Source organism: Muntiacus reevesi, chromosome 14, assembly GCF_963930625.1.
Source record: "Muntiacus reevesi chromosome 14, mMunRee1.1, whole genome shotgun sequence".
Lineage (NCBI taxonomy): Eukaryota > Metazoa > Chordata > Mammalia > Artiodactyla > Cervidae > Muntiacus > Muntiacus reevesi.
Window position 1 is genome coordinate 50746399 of NC_089262.1, and position 25648 is coordinate 50772046.

Genomic DNA, 25648 nt, shown 5'->3' on the forward strand with positions numbered 1-25648 from the left:
GCTTTTAAGTGGATAGAACCTGATCCAAATCAGTGTTTTACCAAGGCCTGTACATCACTGTGGGCTTCCCAGGTAGACATAGCGGTAAAGAACCCACCTGCCAATGCAGGAGACATAAGACATGTAGGTTTGATCCCTGGGTCAGGAAGATTCCCTGAAGCAAGCCATAGCAAGCAACTCCAATATTCTTGCCTGGTGAAGCCCATGGACAGAAGAGCTTGGTGGGCTACAGTCCTTGGGGTCACAAAGAGTCAGATATGAGTGAAGCAACTTCATGCATATGCACACACAGCACTATGCTTTGGTTTATGCTTTTTCTTTAGTTCTTGCAGATTGAGGATGTGAATACTAAAGTTATATTGGGCTCTGTGGTGGCATAATGACCAGACAGTGGTTTGACTGTGAGGTTTGCTGTTAATGGGATTAACTGTCTTTGACAGTTAATTTAATTTATATTTTATAAAGTCAAATATATTTATTTAAAAAGATTTGCATAATTTCTTCAGTTTTAGTTCTTTGAAAATAAAGTTAATTATCCGTAGTTTACCATAGAGCACAGGATTACCCCCTTGTATCCTCAGTTCTGTCATATAGAACAACTGACTGGCCCAGTAGAAGATTTTCGCATCTACAGTCCTGAGGCAGCTTGTTATCTGGGATTGTCAGAATTCCAGAAAGGCAAAATCCTTTCTCAAGAACATGCTTTGTTTCAAGTCACCCAGTACCTAAGGCATAAGACCATTGTGAGGTGGAGTGGGGTGTAGGGAGTGGGGGAGAATGTCTTATAGGGACATCTCTAGGGATCTTTGAGGGAGGAATACTCTCCTTGCTTCTCTTGTGGGTGCTCTGGTATGATTTAGGACATGGAGAAAGTGAGTTGGTAGAATTCCCAGTTTTCTCAAATCGGTGAGGCCAGAATACATGACTGCACAACCCTGAAGTAAGGCTTGATGGAACCTCCTACATATTGGCTCAGTATTATACCTACTGTCCCTCTGTAATTTTCTTGTATCCATGCCAGCCTCAAAGTGAGGAGGGGAAACCCCAAATAGGCCTCTGAGTATTAAATAATTGCCACAAAGCAAGTCAAATTAGAGGTGCAGCTGACCTGAGGGGAATGAATTTTCTATGGAAAAGAATAGCTGTAGGAGAGAGGAGTCGTTGTGATAGCCGATAGTAGAGAAAAATTCAGAGCTCACTTAAAAAATCCTGCCACCTGCAGCTGTCTGTGCAGGGAGTGCTGTCCCCTTCACTGGTAATGCCCTAAGTGGTCGGCTGACGAGGGTGGCGAGGTAAAACCTATGCCATGTAGAAATACTTCTAAAAAAGTGGGTAGAATTTTGAAAAGGAGTTTGGGTACTTGAAAGATGATCTAGAATTACTACTTAGAAAGTGAACATTCATGAAACACATTAATCCTGATGATACTACATTACTGAAGTGTACTTTATAAGACACGAATGTGTTTGTGTCCTCACACATCTCTTGAATTCTTTTGGAGGTCGCAATATCTTATAGTTTGCTTTTTAAAGTATTTTATGAGAGTAGTAAATATTTGACATAATTAAATTGGATAATATGTGGGGTTTTTCTCCTAGCGCAATTGTACAATATCAGGGTTTGTTGTACTTCTGAATTACACAACTACATGAGTAAAAAAAACTTGGTTTTGCAAAACTATTTGAGAGCTTCATCAGTTTTGCTAAGGGCTTCTTCTTTGATAGTTAATCTATTCTGAAGCACCTGTCAAACTATAGCCTTGAAGACTGTATAACTCTTTTGGATCCTCAGTTGTCTTGGCTTTGATAGAAGTTCTTCAGTATCACTTTTGCAGAGGGACTAAAGTTTTGACTTGGTGGATAAGGAGAAATAAAGGAGTGTTAAACCGAGAGACTGGTTTCAAATAGGAAAAGGAGTACGTCAAGGCTGTATATTGTCACCCTGCTTATTTAACTTATATGCAGAGTACATCATGAGAAATGTTGGGCTGGAAGAAGCACAAGCTGGAATCAAGATTGCTGGGAGAAATATCAGTAACCTCAGATATGCAGATGACACCACCCTTATGGCAGAACGTGAAGAGAAACTAAAAAGCCTCTTGATGAAAGTGAAAGAGGAGAGTGAAAAAGTTGGCTTAAATCTCAACATTCAGACAACTTAAGATCATGGCATCTGGTCCCATCACCTCATGGGAAATAGATGGAGAGACAGTGGAAACAGTGTCAGACTTTATTTTTCTGGGCTCCAAAATCACTGCAGATGGTGATTGCAGCCATGAAATTAAATGACGCTTACTCCTTGGAAGGAAAGTGATGACCAGCCTAGATAGCATATTAAAAAGCAGAGACATTACTTTGCCAACAAAGGTCCATCTAGTCAAGGCTATGGTTTTTCCAGTGGTCATGTATGGATGTGAGACTTGGACTGTGAAGAAAGCTGAGTGCTGAAAAATTGATGCTTTTGAACTGTGGTGTTGGAGAAGACTCTTGAGAGTCCCTTGGACTGCAAGGAGATCCAACCAGTCCATCCTAAAGGAGATCAGTCCTGGGTGTTCATTGGAAGGACTGATGGTGAAGCTGAAACTCCAATACTTTGGCCACCTGATGGGAAGAGTTGACTCATTGGAAAAGACCCTGATGCTGGGAGGGATTGGGGGCAGGAGGAGAAGGGGACGACAGAGGATAAGATGGCTCGATGACATCACCGATTCGATGCACATGAGTTTGAGTAAACTTCGGGAGTTGGTGATAAACAGGGAGACCTGGTGTGCTGCGGTTTATGGGGTGGCAAAGAGTCGGACACAACTGAGCGACGGAACTGAGCTGAGACTGAGAGAGATTGAATTTATAAATGGTTAGTTTATGAAAACTATCTTTCTGTAGTGACAACTAGTTTTTTTTGTACACATATATATGTGATAGGTGGAAAACAGATCCTTTGCACTAAATATACAGAATATACTTGGAAACTTTCTAGACTCTGTTATAATCCATTGTGTGTGGTTTTTTTTTCTATTTTGTCTTAATCTACGCCTGTGCCATGCATGATCTTCTAATTATTGTAAGTTCTTAGTGCACTGATATATAAAAAGGCAATACTGCTCTTATTATTATTTCTGAAATGTTCCTTGATGTTTACTTTGTTGTGTGGTTATTGTTTCTCATGGGAAAATGCATTGAAAAATTTTTAAAAATATGATCACATATGCTATGTATCTTTACTTGTGGTTTTCAAAAAAACGTAAATCTTTTCTTTGCCTGTGTAGGGCGTTTGTTTTGCGCGGGCTTTCTCTGGTTGTGGCAAGCAGGGCCTGCTCTTCCTTATGGTGCCCAGTCTTCTCGTTGCAGAGCACAGACTAGGCATGTGGGCTTAGTAGTTATGGCTCCCAGGCTCTAGAGAATGGGCTCAGTAGTTGTGGCTCTCGAGCTTTCTTCGAGGTATATGGAATCTTCGCAGATCAGGGATCAAACCCTTGTCTCCCGCATTGGCAGGCGGATTCTTTACCTCTGAGCCACGAGGGAAGCGCCCACAAAAACTTCTTGACCAAAAGAGTTATAACAGGAAACTGGAATATCCATTTGGAAATAGGGATGAGCTTTGTGGGAAGAAAACCAAAGATTACCATATTACAGTTATCAGATCTCTTTATTACAAAGCAATGATAGTGACTTGATTTTTGGAAATGCACCTTTTAAATTGATAATTTGGTTAAAAAATTACAACACTTTTCTCCTTCCACTGTGTTGCTGAATATGAATTATCAAGATGAAGTTATACTACTCTGAAAGATTTCTTGTAAGTTGAATAATGTTTTTCCCAACTCCCTGGCCTAAAGGAGGCCCTCCCTTGAAGGTGATAATAAGCAGGGTTCAGATGCCCCACATGTGAACTCTAGGCATCATCTGACTGTCATTCCCCTGTCACATCTCTGCAGCTCCAAGTGCAGCCCCCCTCCCAGAGTTCCCACTGGGAGAGAATGAAGAAATAGTGGCCTGCTGCTGCTGCTGCTGCTAAGTCACTGGATAAGTTTAATTCAAGTAGCATAGATAGTGGAAGACTGAGAGAAACTTCATTAAATTTGTAACATTCAAGTTTCTGTCAGGTACTTAATCCTGAGGTAAATGTGTGTCCTGAAGGTTTTTAAAGGGATTCCCCTTAAAGTTTATCACCGTCGTCTCCATGTGACTTTCAGAGGGGATAGATGGAACTGCATGGTGTGCCAAAAAGAATTCAGGATAACTCTCCATATTTAGGGGAAAGGAGTGAGTGCAGTTTATGCCCTGACCAAAGAGGACAGGACTAACCGACGGCGGGCGGTGGCAGTGGGAGACAGTTTCCAGGTGGCTGTGAGCGGTAGCTGAAGCTATCCATGAGGAACTGCTGCTTGTGTGGCTTGAGTGTCTCATTGCTGGATCCTTCGAATCAGTGGTCTGAAGCCATTGGTCATGAGGTTGTGGAGAATTCTTGTGTGGTTCTGAGTGTTATCCAGCCTCTAAGGTCCCTTGCCACTTCGTGATTTTGTGCACCTGTATGTGCAAGTGAGCATGTTTGTACCAGCTTTACTCTGTGTGATGGGCTTCCCTGATTGCTCAGTTGGTAAAGAATCTGCCTGCAATGCGGGAGACCTAGGTTCAATTCCTAGGTTGGGAAGATCTGGAGAAGGGAAAGGCTACCCGCTCCAGTATTCTTGGCTGGAGAATTCCATGGACTCTTTAGTCCATGGGGTCCCAAAGAATTGGACACAACTGAGCGACTTTCACTTTCACTTGCTCTATGGTGGGAAAGAAAATCATCATTGTGAGCTACTTCAGCTATGGTGTTGCTGTCAGGTTTTAGTGGGCTTTGCCTTTCCTCAGAGACATTGCTGTATTGGGACTGCCTGGAGTAAAGGTGGAAGGAAGGGGAGGAGTTTGTTGAGAAGAAAACTGAGCTGACCTACTCTATTTTAAAAAATTGTTTAAAAAAAGGTGGGATGGTGGGGGAGAAAACTACTTGATTTTGGTCAAGTATGAAAGTGAAAGTGTTAGTCACTCAGTCGCGGCTGACTCTTTACGACCCCATGGACTGTAGCCCTCCAGGCTCCTCTGTCCATGGGATTTCCCAGGCAAAAATACTGGAGTGGATAGCTGTCCTCTTCTCCAGAGATCCGGAATCTCCTTGCATTGCAGGCAGATTCTTTACCGTCTGAGCCACTATGCCACAGATTTAAAATAGTGTAATGATGGCTTATTAGAGCTGTGATTTAGGTATAGTTTTGATGTGGTATATGTATATACAGATATATATGTGTGATGGTGGTATACTGCAGTAAGTGTTTTCATATGGCTGGGTAAAATACTTCAGCATGTCTGTTAAATAGCTTTTTTTCTTTTTTTTAAACTTGTAAGGTGCTGGGGGAGGGAGGTTTGAGTGACCTAAATGTTTTTACTTGAAAATAAAATCTGTCATATGTTTTTCTTACTGCTGTCAAGTACTACGGATTTCAAAGAATTAAAATATTTTGTAGCATCTGAATGCAGAAGCTGAACTCTCTCCTCTCTTTCTTTCACATAGGTTTCCACTTGAGTGGCACAGTGACAGAACCTGCAATACAATCGGAGCCAGAAACTGTTTGCAATGTGGCCATCAGCTTTGATCGTTGCAAGATTACCTCAGTGACCTGCAGCTGTGGAAACAAGGACATATTTTATTGTGCACATGTTGTGGCACTGTCTTTATACCGCATCCGCAAGCCAGATCAGGTCAAATTGCATCTTCCCATTTCAGAGACTCTCTTTCAAATGAATAGAGACCAACTACAAAAGTTTGTACAGTATTTGATCACAGTGCACCACACAGAAGTTTTGCCAACTGCTCAAAAATTAGCAGATGAAATTCTTTCCCAGAATTCAGAAATCAACCAAGTACATGGTGAGTATAGACAGTCATTCTATAGCTTGCTTCTTGGGATTATTGTTCATTTATAAGTTTAATTCTTCTATATAAAAGTAAACTAAATATGAATTAGATCATCAGCATTGCCCTTAGGTAGCTGAGGGTTTAAATTCAGTTTTGCATCTTAAAACATTTCTTCTGAAGTGTTCTATACATTCTCTGAGATACCAAGCCTTTTATGCTCAGAAAGATCTCTTATTTGTTAAAGCTTGGCTCTTAAACATTTATGTTTTGTATTAATACAGTTTTATCAAATACTAGATATTGGCTATGGTAAACACAAATTCACCCTTGTCAGCTGTTGTCAGTAAACTGACTTGAACATATTCAGAATTTTTTTCATTTTCTTAAAACAGTGTATTTTCCAAGGCATTAAGTTTCTGATATGATACTGCATGTTAAGAAATAATTTATTCTTAGAAAAATACTAAAATTTGTTTAGAGAGAGTTTAGGATATGACTATTATTGTGTATAAGAAATCTCAAAAAGAGTTTAAGTATTTTATACACTGAACTTATCTCACTTATTTGTTAGCATGTATATCAGCTGTCTACATATAGTTGAGATACGAGACCAGTTCACTCAGTCCTATCATTTTAGAAAAGTTCTTCCTTGACATAGAAAGTGTAAATGTTTAAGGAAAGCAGTTTGAGCTCATTTCCTAAAAACTTTTAAAATTGTGAGATGTAACACAGAAAAGTGCATAAAATATATATGTGCATATTAACAAAGTGAACCAACACCCAGGCCACAAAATAGACCACATTTGGCACTTGAGAGGGTTCCACGTGTGCCCCCTTACTTTCAGTCACCAGCTCCTTTCTGTTCCTCATGGTCACCGTTGCCTGATTTTTTTTATGGTAATCACTTCCTTGGTGCTTTGTGTTTTAACGTTAATATCACTAAACACTGGTTTAGTCTTACCTGATTTTAAGCTTTAGGTATCTGACTTCTTTTTTGGGGCGGGGGTTTACTTACTTGTTAATTTTTGGCTGTGCGTTGCTGCATGCCGGCTTCTCACTGCACTGTCCTCTCTCATGGAGCACAGGCTCTAGGACTCAGTAGGTGCGGACCCCGGGCTCTACTAGAGCACAGGCTTAGTAGTTGCGGCACATGGGCTTAGTTGCTCTGCAGCATGTGGGATCTTCCCAGATCAGAGGATCGAACCCATATTCCCTGCATTGGCATATTCTTTACCATTGAGCCACGAGGGAAGCCCCTGTCTGACTTCTTTCATTCGAAATCATGAATGATTTGAATAATCATAAACATCGTCTCATGTTTATGAGATTTATTTACATTGCTTCATGTACCATTTAGTTCATTCATTTTCATTGCTCTTAAGCAGCACTAGAAATACCAATAGAAGTGCAGTGTGAACCACATGTATAATTTTAAATATTTAAAAGAAACAAGTAAAATTAATTTTAATAATATTAATCTCAATATACCTAAAAACTCAATTCAGCATTTTCATATTATTCTAACATTCATAAATTCAACAAGAATATTTATATATTTCCCTTCTTATTCACATTATTCTTTGAAAATCTGTTTTACACTTAACCACAAGCACATCTCACATCAACCTCTAGCCACATTGCAGGTGTTGAGGAGCCACATGATTAGTAGCTACCTTATTGGAAACTAGCTCTCTAGAGAATATTCTGGGTATGAGGACACCATGATTTATTTGTCCATTTCACTGTTGATGAACCTTGTTTTGAATAAAGCTATGAACATTCTTTTATAAGTCTCCTGGTGTCTTATGATACTTTTAAAATGTCTTTTATGTCAGCAGAAAATCCACATAACCATATTTCTTCTAGCGCTCTCCATATCAGTCTCAGCTTTATTAAAGTAGCTGTTACAAGGTGTATAAAGCGTTTTACTTGGTAGAGTCTGCCAGTGTTAAGTAACAGGATGGTAAACAACTCTGCCACAGAAGTACCCTGGACCCACCAAAAGCACATGCTCTCAAGGACTCTCTAAGTTTAAGTAGGCTTCTGCTCTGTCATACCGTCTGTCTCAGTTGTGTTACTGTGTGAAAATTCAGACCAGCTAACAGTCATCTCAGAGATTTCTCAGGAGCCTATTTGTGGCTTCTTATTTAAACATTCACTGAAGGCAGAAGAATAGCATATACCATTTCCTCAAGCTTTTATGTACTCCCTTTTTTTCCTTTCTTTAAAATTCATATAATCCACTTGGTCATTTAGTTCTCAGAGTTTTAGTTTAACTAGAGGTCCATACCAAGTCAGTTGTTTGTTCTGCATTTGTCTTCCTTGTTTTAAAGGATAGCAGCCCCCAGAATTCCTTATCTAAAAGCTTTTAAAATCCATTTCTGCGTCAAAATAGTGGGACTAATGAAACAATCTAAGGTTGGATGTAAGAAAGTATTCACATGACATTATATTTCTTTCAGACTTTCTAAAATTAGAAGAAAAAAACTAAGGAAATATCAAGGACAGAATGCAGCTTAGCTTTAAACTGAATGTGATTTTCGGATAACTGTTGTATGAGAACAGCTCCACGAAAGCAGTGAACTTGAGCAGTTTCTCCTGCCAGCTTTCTCCACTTAATTCATCATCAGATTTGCTCCTAGCCTGGAAGTGGGCCAATTACACAAGCTGCCTTCCTGCTTTCCATTCTAGTGTGACAAGTGGCAAAAAAGAGGAGAGTTAGAGAGCAGGCCGTGACCTTAAGTGATGAAATGGGAAATCCGCTCCCTGGAGGGTCTTATTTTAACTGTTAGATTGATGACTTAGTAAGGGGTGGGATTTAAAATGTTTTGCAGTTGTTTGACTACATGGTCCCACCTGCCTCCAGACATCTGTACATTAAGCATCCTCTAACTCATTTTTTAAGCAGTATTTTCTTGCATAGTTTTGAGAATGTATTTTTTTCTTTGAGAAAAATGTTAAACATGAGTATTGGAAAGAGTTCATTTTTCTATAAGGAAAGACATCACTTTTACCTAACTAGATAAATAGAGTTAGGATAGGATTTAGATTAGATTTTGTTAGTAGGTATCTTAAAGAGAATGAGGTTTATCTTATCTAAATACTTTTAAAAAGAAAGCCATAATATAATTTTTAAGTAAATGCAAACTATACTGCTAACAGTAGATTTTTCCTTTTCCTTATGAACTTGTCCTAAAGCTTCTTAAAATTCTGTTAGTTGCTTTACTTAACTATTTTGAAATATTTTTTAAAGAACTTTATGCTAAGGCATTAAAAGCTTTCTGAAGTCTATTCCAGGCATATTGTTCCTGATAATTTTCTTGTAAGCTACATATTGCAAATTTATAATTGTAATAGTTTATAGATGAAGAAACCAAGGAGAATGGGTTAGTGACTTATCCAGGATCACAGATTGAGTAAAAGTACTTGAAATACAGACTTAGTTATCATAATTGTTCAGTCCTTGTCAGTTTTTTACATTTCACTTTAGTTTCATAAAATTTTCCACATAATTTTGATTAGATTAAATCAATTATTGTGTGCTAAAAAGTGGCTGTAAGGTAGTTAATTAATGTTAATGGCCCTCCAGGGAGATTGCCGGTTGTAGTTTTGCATTGATAAGCAAAATTGTTTACCGTGGTTTTGTATTATAATAAAACTTTCTAGCTTCCATATTCTCCAAAAAAAGAAAAACTATTGTTTTTTCTTAGTGTTTAGAAATTTATTGATTTCTAAACGCTAACCTACTCTATTGGTTAATTCATCCCAGCCGTTTTTTGGTCTTTTATGCTTCTTATTAATGTATTATAAATTAGTGAATTGTGGTATCTGGACAGGACATTGAAACCTGGAGACCTAGAGTACGTTATTATCTCTGCTGTGTATTACCTGTATGACCCTGGGTAAGACTCATTTCTCTCATCTTTAAAATGCTCATAATCTTCACTAGCAGCATTGGAAAAATGTTAGTCATACTAACATATGTAAAATATTAAAGAAAAGAGAAGAGTTTACCTCATGTTGGGGTACCCATAAGTAGTCATAGTTAAAAAGAAGAGAAAAGAAACCCATTGGGTGTGTTGGATGATAGAGTTGGAGGTCAGCTTGCTGTCCTCTGACTCTCTGGCATATATTTCCTTTTTTACTTTTTCTCTTTTGCTGTTCCTTTTGGTGACCTCCCTACGGGATAGCCTATACTAGGCAGACTACAACAAAAAGGGACAGATTGAGCATCACCTGTGGCATTGGTCTCTTCTTGGAACAGAGGGAAAGGATGTCATTTCTGTGGCCCTTTTACCCCCAGTGCTTGACTCAGTCTCCAAGGTATGCTAGATTCATCCCTCATTTCACTGTTGACTGTCGAGAGATACCATCTCAGTCAGCCAAATGTTGAAGGGATGTGCAGTTGACCTTTGAACAATCTGGGTGTTAGGGACATCAACCATCTGTGCAGTGGAAAATCCACATGTAACTTACATAGTTAGTCCTGTGTGCCTGCAGTTCCTCTGTACCCGTGGTTCCTTGTACCCACAGTTCTTCTGTATCTGCAGTTCTACATCTGTGGATTCAACTGGGGATCATGTAGTACTTAGTATTTATTAATACTGTTGAAAAAAAATCCTCAATAAGTGGACTTGTGCAATTCAAATTCAGTTGTTTGAGTCAGTTCTATTCACATGTCAGGTGAGGGATGACACATGACATATAAGATCTTTTCCACCCCTGCTTCTGTGACTGGTGGTAGTAGTTTTATATAGACACACACAGAAGGACCAATGTACCTCTTCTACCCAAGTGTGTATTTGTGTGTTGTTCTTCCATCAAACATTTCGTTTTGTTTCAGCATGGTTTTGTATACAACTAGCAGTATAAATTCCATTCATGCCTGCCTGTCTTGCTTAATTTAGCCTTCAAATACTTCCATGTCCCAGCTGTTGTATATATCAATCCATTCAGTCTCTCCCAGATATTACCAAACAAGTGAATCTTATTCAGCCATCCCATGTTTGTTGTGTAGCTTATTTTTACTTGATTTTAAGCTCCATCAGGGCTAGAACTGTGACCTGTATCTTTTGGCAGCTTCCCTAAGGACAGTATTTAAGAAGTAATGGACACTCAAAATTAGTTAAACAAAAAGTAACAGTGTCCTTTATTATGTAATAAAGGTCATTTATGACAAACCCATCAGTTAAAAATCATACTCAGTGGTGAAAAGCTGAAAGCCTTTCCTCTAAATTCAGGAAGAAGACAAGGATGTCCACTCCCACCACTTCAATTTAACATAGTATTGGAAGATCTCACCACAGCAATCAGACAGAAAAAAAGAAATAAAAGCCATCCAAATTGAAAGAGAACTAAAATTGTTACTATTCGCATAGAAAACCCTAAAATTTCCACCCAAAAGCTAATAAATGTATTCAGCAAAGTTGCAGGCTACAGGTTAATATGTAGAAATCTGTTGCATTTTTGTACACTAATAATGAAATATCAGAAAAAGAAAGTAAAAAAAGATAATGTCATTAAATTTAAATCAAAAAGAATAAAATACATAGGAATAAATTTAACTGAGTAGGTGAAAGGCCTGTACTCTGAAAACAATAAAACATTGATGAAGGAAAATGCAGATGATAGACAGAAACGAAAAGATATCTCATGCTCTTGAATTAGAGTGATTAATATTGTTAAAATGGCTATACTACCCAAGACAGCATACAGATTTGATACAATCCCTATCAAATAGCAATGACATTTTCCACAAAATTAGGACAGAAAATCCTAAAATTCATTGTTGTTGTTGTCAAGTTGCCAAGTTGTGTCCGACTCTGTGTGACCCTGTGGACTTCAGTATGCCAGGCCTCTGTGTCCCTCACCACATCCTGGAGTTTGCTTAAGTTCATGTCTATTGAATCAATGCTGCCTTCCAACCATTCCATCCTCTGTTGCCCTCTTTTCCTTCTGCCTTCAGTCCTTCCCAACTTCAGGATCTTTTCCAATGAGTCGGCTCTTCACATCAGGTGGCCAAAGTGTTGGAGCTTCAACTTCAGCATCAGTCCTTTCAGTGAATATTCAGGACTGATTTCCTTTAGGATTGACTGGTTTGATCTCCTTGCTGTCCAAGGGACTCTCAAAAGTCTTCTCTAGCACCACAGTTCAGAAGCATGAATGCTTTGTTGCTCTGCCTTCTTTATGGTCCAACCCTCACATCCATACATGACTACTAGAAAGACCATAAACTTGACGATATGGACCTTTGTTGGCAAAGTGATGTCTTTGCTTTTTAATACACTGTCTAGGTTGGTTGTAGCTTTCCTGCCAGGAAGCAGTTTTCTTCTATTTTCATGGCTGCAGTCATCATCCACAGTGATTTTAGAGCCCAAGAAGAGGAAATCTCTTACTGCTTCCACCTTTGCCCCTTCTATTTACCAAGAAGTGATGGGACTGGATGCCATGATCTTAGTTTTATTAATACTGAGTTTTAGGCCAGCTTTTTCACTTTCTTCTTTCACCTGCATCAGGAGGCTCTTCAGTTTCTCTTTACTTTCTGCCATTAAAGTGGTATCATCTACACATCTGAGGTTATTGATATTTCTCCTGGCAGTGTTGATTCCAGTCTGTAACTCATCCAGCCCGACATTTCACTTGATGTGCTCTGCATATAAGTTAAATAAACAGGGTGACAATAAACAGCCTTGTTGTACTCCTTTCTCAATTCTGAACTAGTCAGTTGTTCGATATAAGGTTCTTACTGTGCTTCTTGACCCACATACAGATTTCTCAGGAGACAGGTAAGATATTCTGGTATTCCCATCTCTTGAAGAATTTTCCACAGTTTGTTATGATCCACACAGTCAAAGGCTTTAGTGTAGAATTCATATGGAACCACAGAAGATGCAGAATTACCAAAGCAATCTTGAGAGAAAAGAACAAATTTAAAGCTGTCACCCTCCCACTCATCAAACTATACTACAAAGCTACAGTAATCAAAACAGCATGGTACTGGTACAGAAACCAGACAGAGAGATTAATGAACAGAATAAAGAGCCCAGAAGTAAATTCACATGCCTGTGGTCAATTAATCTACAACAAAGGGGGCAAGAATATACAATGGAGAGAAGGCGGTCTCTTCAACATGTGGTTCTGGGAAAGCTGGACAGCCACATGTGAAACAGAGATTAGAACATTTTCTTCCAACATTAAAAAAAATCAAAATGAATTAATGACTTAAATGTAAGACCTGAAACCATAAAACTTCTAGAAGAGAACGTAGGCAGAATACTTATGATGTAAATTGTAGCAATATTTTTTGCATCTGTCTCCTAAGGCAAAAAAAAAAAAAAGCAAAAATAAATAGAACCTAATTAAACTTCAAAGCTTTTGCACAGTAAAGGAAACCATTGACAAGACAGTAAGCCTATAGAATGGGAGAAAATACCTGCAAATGATATGACTGACGTGGGATTAATATCTAAAATATACAAATAGCTCATATAACTCAGTATCAAAAAAAAGATAAACAGCCCATTCAAAAAAATGGATGAAGACCTGAATAGACATTTTTCCAAAAAAGAAATATAGATGGTTAATAGACACATGAAAAAATGCTCAACACCACTAATTGTTAGAGAAATGCAAATTAAGATAGCAGTAAGATATCACCTCATACCTGTCAGGGTGGCCATCATCAAAAAGTCTGCAAATAACAGGTTTTCCCTGGTAGCTTAGTGGTTAGGAGTCTGCCTGCCAGTGCAGGAAATAAATACAGGTTCGATCCTTGATCTGGGGAGATCCCATATGCTGTGGAGCAGCTAAACCTGTGTGCCACAACTACTGAGACTGCTCTAGGGCTCAAGAACCACAACTCCTGAGCCTACGTGCCACAGGTACTGAAGCCCAAGCCCTAAAGTCTGTGCTCTGCAACAAAAGAAGCCACCGCAATGAAAAGTCTGCACATCGCAATTAGAGAGTAGCCCCCACTCACTGCAACTAGAGAAAAACCTGTGCAGCAATAAAGACCCAGTACAGCCATAAGTAAATTAATATTTTTTTTTTAAAGTCTACAAATAACAAATGTTGGAGAGGATGTGGAGAAAAGGGAATCCTTACACTCTGTTGGTGGGAATGTAAATTGGTGCAGTCACTTACATTAGAGGCATTACATTACAAACAGTACAAAGGTTCCTGAAAAAAAAAGAAAAATGAAAAACTACAAACTACAAATAGATTTAACAGTGGATTCATTTGTGTATATATATACAGTGAAAAAAATGAGTAATTTGAAAAGGTACATGCACCCCAGTGCTCATAGCAGCACTGTTTATTTAGAATAGCCGCGATTTGGAAGCAATCCAGTTTCCCTGGTGGCTCAGCTGGTGAAGAATCCTCCTGCATTGCAGAAGACCTGGGGTTCGAACCCTGGGTTGGAAAGATCCCCTGGAGAGGGGCATGGCTACCGACTCCAGTATTCTGGCCTGGAGAATCCCATAGACTACATAGTCCATGGGATCGCAAAGAGTCAGACACAACTGAGCGACTTTCACTTTCACTTTAAAGTGTCCATCAGTAGACAATTGAATAAAGAAAAAGGGGTGTATGAATATGAGTGGAATACTACTCTGTCATAGTAAAATAATGAAAGTTAGCCATATGTAGGAACAAGAGGCCATTATGCTTAGTGAAATAAGTCAAGACAGGGAAAGACAAATGCTCTATGATATCAATGATATGTGGAATCTAAAATATAATAATAACAAAGGTATGCAGCACAGTAGAAGGAGACTTACAGATATGGAAAACAAATTAGTGTTACCAGAGGGGAGGGGAAAGGGAGGAGTGTCAAATTAGGGTTATGAGATTTAGAGATACAAACCACTGTATATTAAAAAATAGATAACAAGGGTATATTGTATAGTATAGGGAATTATAACTATTATTGTGTAGTTACTGTTGATGGAGTGTTGTCTATAAAAATACTGAACCCCTAAAACTAATATAATGTTGTAAATCAGTGATACTTTAAAAAAAGTAACCATCCATTTTTAAATTCTGTTTTCTTAGAATTTGGAGATTTATTCTTGTACACATGTTCCAAATATAAGTGAGTGACAGCTGGAGTTGTTTGATGGAAGCTTCATGTCACATCTCTCTTCATTTTGTTTCCCTGTGGATGGTCATATTCATGGAATTGGGCTTACATTAGCAACCAGTTTTTCAGTTATCCTAGGGAGATAATTTGGTTATTAGAAGCATTATCCTTTCTATTGTAGAATATTCTGGCATTGACAGTTGGTGAAACAAAGGTATGACCTACTAGTGGTGGTCAATTTAATTAACAAATATATTCTATAGGAGAGAATTAAAGTTGCTTTAAATGTGCTATCTCAAAGTGCAGTAGTGTGAAACTTAAAAAAAAAGAATACATGTTGAAAAATGTATAGAATTAAATGAAGATAAAAAGACAGGTACTCATTGGCTCTCTTAGTCTGTAGTAACTCCCTTATTCCCCCAAGGCAGCCACTGCTGATAGTGTGGTTTATAGTTTTGGGGGCAGTTTTTTGGTGCACACACAAGTATGTAATTTTTTAAAAACAATTTTAAAACGTTTTTTGTAGTGTTTTTTTTTTCATACATCCTGAATACTTTCTCTTAATAATACAAAAAGGTCTGTTACTGTGTTAAGTGCTGTGTAGTATTACATATTATGGGTCTGTTTAATCATTAACATACCAAATGATTTCAAAATTGTTTTCATTTCTTTCTACTATGTGCAATTCTACTGTGACCATTCTTTTTGTATGTGTGAATTTGTGCAAGTGCTTTTGAGTAACAGATTCTTAGTGAATAGTAGAAATGCCAGAACAATTGGTATCAACATTTTGAGTTTTGTAATTACTGCCAAATTTCCCTTCAAAAATTACCAGTTTTACCTTTAAGTTTTAATTAGAACTTGATGTTTTCATAACATGATTTAAATTTCTTCTAAAAAATTGTTGAAATATACAGTCATGCACACATGAACATCTGCATATGGGAAACATTTCGTTTTAGCAGAAGAGAAGCAATCTTCTGGGAGGCGTCACATCTCTGACCCAGCAGGTATATACGGTAGTACAGGAGCAGCCAAGTTACTTTTAGCTTGATACCCTTTATCCTTTCTGTTTTTACCTCCAAATCGTGCCTTCTCTCATACCCTATAGTCATCTCTGACACTACCCCGACTCATAATTGTCAGTGACTTGTTATCAGCTGTGATCAGTTTCCTCACCATCCCTCTCTCCTTAATGGAGGAGAAGGGAACAACAGAGGATGAGATGGTTGGATGGCCTTGCCAACTCAATGGATGTGAGTTTGAGAAAACTCCGGCAGATAGTGAAGGACAGGGAAGCCTGGTGTGCTGCAGTCCATGGGTCGCAAATTGTCCAACAGAACTTAGCGACTGAACAACAAGAACAAGTTTCCCTGTTGGCTCAATGAGTTTATTATTCCCATCTCCCTCACTGCAGGTTTTTCACCCCTTGCACTGTAAGAGTACTCAGTGTTTAAGAGCTTAGCAGTTAGACAACCTGCATTAGAGTTCTAGTCCCTTTGCTGTCCAGCACTTTTAGTGGAGGGAAGGAACTAATTTCCTCAGGGCTTAGTTTTCTTATTTGTAAAACAGTCTGTAAAGAGTGCCTATTTCATAAGGTCAGGAGAGTTATAAAGGAGTAAAGTTGAGTTGCTATTATCCATCATTGTGATGTGGCAGTTGACGTGAGTCTTCAGCTGGCAGTGGTATCCTTGAGGAAAATATTTGTGAAGTTTAAAAAATATATATTTGAAAATAATCTGAACAAATCATTCTTGAACCTTGCAAACATAGTAGATCTCTTTTAATAAATCAGAAGAGTCAGGTTATGTAAAAATGAGACTTTCTGAGAACTTTGCATTTAATTATTTGTGTACTAAGTAATTGCTAATACATTAATACATCTGTTACTAGGTTATGGAAAATGACCTAACTCTTAAGCACTCTATGCTTATATTCTTCATTTTTTAATGAGCATTAGTGAATGTACAAGTGTTTTATTGCTCTTTATCCATATAAAAATACATGATTATTTCTGTACATGAATAAGTATATCACAGGAACTTCTGAAGTAAATTAAATGATAATAAGTGATGAGTAATAAAGTCAGGTGGGAGGAAAAGAGTAGAGGAGCTATAAACCTTGACAGGCCTATTTGAGTTCCCTGAGCTATATCCTGATTACAGTGCTCCTTATTTATTTCTTCGGCATTTAGCTAAAGGGAAGGTGGCTTGTTGAGGCTGGCGCATGCCTGGAGTCCCTTTGTCATTAGGTTCCAGGCTAAACGGGCTGTCCTCTCGCAGTCCTGGAGAGGACACCATGCTGCACCATGGCAGCAGAGTCACATGGACTGACCCCTGAGACTAGGTGATGCAGGGTCTGGCTGTCTCAGCCACCACAAAATTGTATATGGGAACGAAGACAAGAGTTACTGCCTCGAAATGAGGATTTCAGTAAGAATAAAATTTAAAGGTTTTCTCAAGTGTGTGTTTATTCAGTACACATTGTTACATTATTTTTCAGTGGTCTTCTAGTTCCCATCCTTGCTAAAGAAAGATCTTTTTCTTCTGAACCTGTATCACTGAAGTTTGCTGCGTTGCCTTTTCTCTCTTGGGGCCAATGTTTGATGTCAGGATTTTTGCCTTCAGCTTGTAAGACAGGTGTATCAGTGTCTTTGTAAGCCACAGACTTAATGTTTCCTATCTTTAATAGCAGGCACTAAAACTGTAGGAGATGGCATTCTTTTATAGGTCCTGCAAAAGAGGCTGAATTAATCACCTCTGCAGTGTAGACATCTGCTTCCTGCATTCTTCCTCTGTAGACTGAATTTGACAATTAAATTTTAACAACAATAAAAAAAGAGCACTGCTACCTAAATATAAATGCTTAAAGCATTATTTGGACAACCGTGGTATTGAGGCAGTTAGGTCACAGTTAAGATGAAGATGTAAACTAAAGCCTTTCACTTTTTGTTTGAATTTATTTTCCAGCAGTTTTGAGAAAAGAGAAATAGTTAAATTCCCCATTAGAATACAAGGCTGTGAATAATTCCACATACTTAAAATATAGCATGAGCCAGTTATTGAATATATCTTAATATCTCAGTTTAAAATTTGCAGTGTGATTTGGTGGTGTCCAGTGCTTGGAATTGACTGTTTTTGTCATAAGAGACAGACATCTTAGTCAATAGGTCTTAAATTTATTATACTTTTGTGAGTACACTGGACTTGGTGAGTACTTTTCAATCCAAAGATCCAGAATGTGCCACCATGTTTAAGATTCCCTCCAAATACAGAATTGTGTTTCCCAGCCGCACTTCCCATCTCCACAGCCCCTGCCATGTTATCTGTGGCAAGGATTCTGGTTCAGTAGGTCTGAAGTGGCGCCTAAGCATCTACTCTTCACAGTGTGCCTCGGGAGTCTTGATATACTCCTGATCTTGAGAACTGCTGGGGTAAGAGTTTTGATACTGGAGTAAATCAAAACTAAAGCAGAACCAAATCAAGTAGCAGACAGGGCAGGCCAGAGACTTATACAGTAGTCCTTCATGTTCATGAACTCTCCTTTGCTCTCCTCCTATGGCATTATGTAACCAAGGTAGGAAAGTGAATCAAATTCATACACTTTGGCTGGGAGCAAGAGCCAATAAAACCGTTGCACTTTGTTCAACAGATAATTTCACTTTCCCCGAAGGCTTGAAACTTTGTAAAATTAAGCTTTAGTCATAAAATGCTCACAAAGATTAATTACACAGTTGTAAAAGTTACAGAGTTTATAATTATAAATATAAATAAGGATAAAAAATATGATAGTTTTAAAACACTTTAAAGGATCATTTAATTTATATACATAGATTCTGGTTCCTGCTCAGTGTGGGTTATATCTAATAGCAAATGTATAAATGCTTGAATTATGTTTCTCTTTGCCTGCCTTTCTCAAAACTAAATTCTGAGAGGTTTGTCTTTGATTATAGACAGCCATTAGCAAGTAGAAATAAATTTTGCACATCTATATTTTATGCAAGGCTTAGTCAGTACTTTAATGCATATAATCATGACATGTTAGAATTTAAGCGTTTGGACTTTAGCATTAAAGTTTAATAAATAAATTTCGTCTTTTGGGAGGGTTGTTGTAAACATGAATTTCCTGGTATATAATGTAAAGTGTATGTGTCTTTTTTCCTAAAATGTTGAGTTGTGTTTAGAGTAAATTTATGTTTATCAACTAATTACCTTTGTGTGCATTCTTATGACTAAATTGTTTTCTGCATAGTCACATGAGAAAATTTCTAATTTTTATTACTTAATTTTTTATTCCTACATAATAGAAGATTAGGGTTGAGGAAACAGAGGCCTATCTTTGTGCAGGTGTGTGTCTGTGTCATCTTTCTCTAGAATCAAAGAGGTGAGCTGGATTAGGGGTTGTGTATCCCTATGGGATACAGCTATAACCCCAGTAGTTAATTAGCTCTTCACAATATTGTGTGTGCTTAAATTTTCCTGTAAAGGAGAAACATGCTAACAGATCCCAGTATTCTTCCTTAAATTTTTCTTTGATTTATGGTTGACAACCACTGCCTTGATGCTTTCAGGGTTCAACTTGAGCTCCAAGGTTCTGGGATATATTCTTCGGCAGGGGAGAGAACTGGGAGACTGCATTTGGCAGTGTGGGCTGTGGACAGACAGGTCATAACCACTCTGAAGCTGTGTTTCTCCATCTATAGAAAGGGGATCATGAGCTATACTCATCTCCAGGGGACATTGTGAGAAGAAAATGAAATATAATTCATGTGAGGATACTTGAGCAGTAGTTCATCTTTGATAGGATTTCCTTCCTTGGTAGGAGTGGAATGTATTTATATCTTTCTGCCTCCTTGTTTTCCCCCCATTCCTCCCAGTACTTGATAGTGGCTCTTGCCCAGCCTTTAAATGTTGGCCTTCTGTATGGTTCCATCCTAGACAATTTTTTTACCCTGTACCGCGTCCCATAGTATATCTAGCTCCATACTTTAAATCCTTTCCCCTCTTCTTGGCTGAGTATCTCAGAGGTACTTCAAATTCACCATGTCTAAAACTGAACTCATGGACTTCCCTGGTGGTCCAGTGGTTAAGACTCAGTACTTCCACTGCAGGGGGTGTAAGTTCTGTACCTGGTTGGGGAACTAAGATCCTGCATATCGAGAGTTGTGGCCAAGATATTAAAAATAATAATAATACCAAAATCTGTACTCATGATCCACACACTGCCCCTCCCCAAAACCTGAGCCTGCTGCTCTGGTGGTCTGTGTATCAGGGAGTGAGTCATCCAGTGTGTTATCTAAGTGTATAATCCAGAAAACCGTGTCTCTCTGAGTTCCCTGATCACCTATATCTCAGGTGTGTCTTTCCACTGCAGTACATAAAGAATCTTCACATTCACTTTTATGGCTGCTTGAAAATCCCATGGATGGTGGAGCCTGGTGGGCTACAGTCCACGGGGTCGCAAAGAGTCGGACATGACGGAGCGACTCCACCACCACCACCAGTACGCCATGGTAGGACTGTTGAAATTGATGTGTATCAGAGCAGAACATCTTTTACTTTCTAGATTATTCTTTTCTTCTACTCTGCATGGCCTTGTTGTGAATTACCATTCATTACTTGTAGGGAGAAAAAGTAAGCTCCTCACCTGTCAATGTTCCCTGGCCCTTCTGTTCTCGAGTTGTCTTGTATTGCTCTTCTCCCTCATCCTCTCCTGTTGGGTTGCATGGACATGTATGTTTTGTTTCATCCACACACCGTGTTTCCTTCTGCCTGAGACCTCTGCCTAAGCCTTAGTCTCACATGTAGATTCAGTGCTTCCTTTTCCTGCCTTTAGTTATCTTCTAATCTGCTTAAGGCAGATCTCAGCTCCGTATGCTTATTCTGCCAATCCAAGGCCAGGTCAGAGCTCTCTGATACAGTCTCCTGGCTCTTTGTCCTTTGCTATGAACAGTTCATTTATTCTTAAATGTTTATATGAGTGATTACATTGGTATTTGTTTTACACACTTAAAGCAGTGTTTCTATAATAGTAAATTGCACCCCATTATTCATTATGAAATCAGTTTTAAAAATTATGAGCTTTTAAAAAGTGAAATAGTACAGAAAATATCAGACCTTCTCACTTTTACAGTAAGGATATTTTTTGGTCATACTGTTGCTTCAGATTAATAAATAGATGCGATCATATAAGTGTCCAGATACACAGGTGTATTGGGTATGGTATTAATTATGTTTCTTATTGTGGCTCTTAGTCAAGAAAGTTTGAAAGCCATTGACTAGATGGTAAATTCTATGAGGACAGGAATTCTGTTTTGTACCCCATTCCATCCCTGAGTCTAGCAGAGGACTCTGAGTAAGTATGTTGGCTGGGTGGATGAACGCACACTTTCAGGGAGGTCCGCAGACCTTTTCTTGCTCCTAGCGACTAATGGAACCTGGTCCCAAGTGCGTGTTGGTGATTATTTCCTTGGCCAAATGAGTCTGTGTGAGATTATTAAAAGAAAAGAAGTGTGGAACCATATCTACAGAGTTTCTTTTAGGGCTTAATAAGCAGATGAAACACTATTAATGAGAGGTTTTAGATTTAGTTTTTGTATTACTTAATGAATCTTAGGCCTTTAATACCATTTTATTTTATTAATAAATATAAAACAGTTTTCACTTGCCTAAATATCCAGGTAATTTTAATTTCTAAGGTAGTCTGCAGACTGTTACATAGATGTTATCTTTTGTGTTTACTTCAGCAATAAAATATTTATGCAGTTTGGCAAGGTGATACTACAACCTGGTTTAGTACAACAGCTGTGCTGCCTGTTCCCGAGTGGCTTGATTTCCCTTTTTAATCTTTGGTTTTCTGCAGCTGAAGACTTATGTCAGCATGTAGTTTATACACAGCAAATAATGGTGAAAGCTTCTTGAATTAACAGAGTAAAGAGAAACACTCTGCTGAGTTTACTTGGTTTCATATTTTTCTAATGTCTTTGAAAAACATCTTACTAACAAGCCGTACACAGCACAGATTTATAAACATGTATATTTACAATGAGATGATATTTACAATATTTACAATATTACAATATTTACATTTTTGTGAATTTTTTTATTCTTTAGAGAACCTGTAAACTCATCTCCTCATGTACAGTCTCTGATATTAAAAAAAGGAAATGTCTCAGTTCTTAAGTCAACAGCTTTCAGCTTAGCACAGATCAGCAAAGTTCTGCATATAAAAGAATAATTTCACACTTATTTTCAGTCATATATTTGTATGTATATTGAGATTGGATTAAAAAGTATTTAGGCAAAAAGTATAGAATCTTAATTCTTTTCAAATTTATTGTCAGATCCTTTTAGCATAGAGTTTTTATCTAGCATATGTGTTATTTTTTCTTTCTATTTCTAGGTGCTCCTGACCCAACAGCAGGTGCTAGTATAGATGATGAAAACTGCTGGCACTTAGATGAAGAGCAGGTTCAAGAACAGGTTAAACTGTTCCTTTCCCAGGGCGGGTACCACGGATCAGGGAAGCAGCTTAATTTGCTCTTTGCAAAGGTATGACTTTTTATTTTTAAAGAAATATTCTAAATATATACATTTATAGAAAGTATATACTACCATGTATAGAATAAGATAAAGGCTTCTTTGTAAATTTTTTTTCTTTTTTTAAGAAATGGGAATTGCCTGGCAGTCGAGTGGTTAGGACTCCACACTTTTACTGCTGGGGCTTCAGTTCAGTCCCTGGGCAGGGGTGACCAAGATCCTGTCAGCTGAGTGGCATGGCCCAAGGGAAGAAAATAAACAAAGTTATAATCAACCATTAGAGACTTCTGTGTTGTAATGCAAGCATTAATTTACTTAGATGTCTTTAGGTAAGATTTGGGCCATTTTTGTCTTTTTTCAGTTCTTATACAATTTTGAAAAACTGTTCAATACTAAAAATAGCTTGATGTTAATTGAAATGCCATTTTTTCAGTTTTTTTTTAAAATTTTTCTGGTTATTTTTCCCAAGTAGAGCATAAATTTGAATATAGTCCTTAAGATATGCTTTGTATAATTAGTTTAATATCAGTATTTTAAAATTAGTTTCAAGAACGTAAACTTTGGAGTCATAGAATCCTGGGTTTAAATCTCAGTTCTAAAATCTTGAGTGTGTATACCTTTGCAAGTTATTTAAGTCAGTTTCCTCATGTATAAATTTAGCTAAATAATAGCATATCCCTTCAAGTTGTTGTGATTATGATGTTATATTATAATGGTGTCTTAACAGTAGTTGGGTCTTGGTAAATGTTAATTTTCATCACAAACATTTGATAGCCTAAGAGACAAAAGTTATCTTTAGTATAAGTTCATTGTGAACAGAAGCTGCGTCTGTTGCTTTACACAGAACTTGAGTACCATGAACACAGTTCTAAATACTGGATAAAATGCTTTTTAAATAATGTTAAGGCAATGTCTTTTCATTGGGGGTGCAGCCATCATTATAGATAATGAATTCAGATTGGTTTTAAAGGAACAGGTAACTATGTTCATTGATACTTTTGTTAAACAATTTCTCTCATATTCATTGTAATTAAAACCTTTTGTGGGTAAGTTTAGTCACTCAATCATGTCCGACTCTTTGCAACTCCATGGACGATAGCCCACCAGGCTCTTCTGTCCAATAGGATTTCCTCAGCAAGAATACTGGAGTGGATTGCCATTTCTCAGAAGAATTAAAGTAAACTGTTATTGCTTATGACCCAAAACTAGTGTATTTTGATTAATGAAAACCCTTTAAATAAAGATTTAGCGCGGGATTTTCCTGGCAGTCCAGTGGTTTAAGACTCCGAGCTCCCACTTCAGTGAGCACAGGTTCCATCCCTGGTCAGGAAGCTAAGATCCCACATGCCATGCAGTGCAGCCCTTAAAAAAAGCTTTATCTCATGTACCATATACAGATTGCCAGTTTTTCAAGAATTATAGTAGTGGCTCAAACAGTAAAAAATCTGCCTGCAATTCAAGAGGCCCAGTTTAATTCCTGGGTCTGGAAGAGCCCCTGGAGAAGGAAGTGGCTACTCACTCCAGTATTCTTGCCTGGAGAATCCCATGGACAGAGGAGCCTGGTGGGCTACAGTCCACAGGGTCACAAAGAGTCAGACACGACTGAGTGACTTTCATTTTTCACTTTCAAGAGTACATCTAACTCTAAAATTATTTCACCTGACTTAATGAATCTTTGGTAATTCATAGCACTTCAAACTCTTGTAATGCGTCAGAGTCAACAGTCTGAAATTAATTACCTTTAGGCTTTATATATGTGCTTGAGCGTTGGTTAATAGTTCTGGGTTTATATGCTTAGTAGTAAAGCATTTATTTTCATTGCTGTTGCTAACTGAGTAGTAGGTTAGAAATTCATCAGGGAAATAAATGCTAAATTAAATCTATAACGTGCAGAGGTAATATTAAAGGTTTGGTGTATTTAGACACACAGTAAGTATTTCTTAGATTCTCATATCAGTAGAAAGTACACTGCGGCCTAGTGGAAACAATGTGAAAGAGGAATTAGATGGGCCTGCAGTTGCTATTTTTATCTGTATATATGATATTCACATTGTTAAATGAAGTAACAGCAACATCTAATTTTCAAAATGGCATAATTTCCAGAGTTAAGACAGATTCCAGTTGTTCCTCTTGTCCTTTGGACAAGTTACTTCACTTCTGAGGCATGGCTTTATAATTTGTAAAATGAGTATTATAATCTGCCCTATTTTTTATGGTTGTTGTAAAGATTAAAAGGCAAAGTATAAATGTAAAACACTTTAGCAAGATGCCCAACAAATGGCAACTGCATTTCTTTCTGCTTTTTAGTACTTCTTAAGATTACTGAAACAGCCCTACTGGAAGCACACCCTTGTGATTCAGTGTAGAAGTGCATTCAAGTTCTCTAGGAGACTCAAATTCTGAAGCCTGTAGAGAGGCGGTTCCGTTACTTCTCAGGGTGCAGGCCTGAGGCAGAATACATTGACCTAGAGGTTTAGGCTGCTTTATTAAAGATCTACTGTTTCCTCCTTCCTTTGACTTTCACATAGAAAGAATTTTGAATAAAAGGACTCTCCCCTCTCCTTAAGTACTACCTATGACCTTGCTCTACTAATTTCCTATACAACTACTCCTTATGACCTTGCTCTACTGATTTCCTATACAGAGAACTGGCATTCAGCTTAGATTCCTATTTGTTGAACACATAACATTTCACGCTTTAGGAATGGATGGATTCATTAGGATTTCCTGTAGAGCAACTTAGCCTTATATTTCTTTCTTTGCTTTCTCATTTATTTGGGAACTATAACAGAAGAATAATGGACAGAGCTTGATGTTCCAAAACAGAGAAGCAGAGTTAATTTATGAAGTCACTTATGATTCTGCTATAAGGATTGCTCATTTGGAGCAAAAGAGTTCTTGAACTTACACAGCCCTGAGCATTTCCTGTTACCATTGCAAAAGCAGTCCCATCTGAATGAATAGAAGTATGTGTTGGTCTTTATGTTGAAACCCTTGTCTAGTGCAATTACTAGTTTACCTCAAAAAACGAAGGACTTGTATAGCTTGTGCTTGAATATGCTAAAAAAACCACTGAATCTTACAGTTTAAAGTGGTGAATTGTATGTATGTGAATAAAGTTAAAAAAAAA

The 25648-nt window shown here is 37.8% G+C and overlaps 1 protein-coding gene across 1 annotated transcript in view; it reads left to right on the top strand.

Moving 5' to 3' along the window:
• The window catches only part of ZSWIM6 (zinc finger SWIM-type containing 6), a 209666-nt gene that overhangs the window by 121920 nt on the left and 62098 nt on the right, over positions 1–25648 (top strand). Inside the window, exons 2-3 of the mRNA XM_065905411.1 lie at positions 5554–5910; positions 22382–22530. Of these exons, the coding sequence (XP_065761483.1) occupies positions 5554–5910; positions 22382–22530 (506 nt within the window). The remainder of the gene's footprint in view (positions 1–5553; positions 5911–22381; positions 22531–25648) is intronic.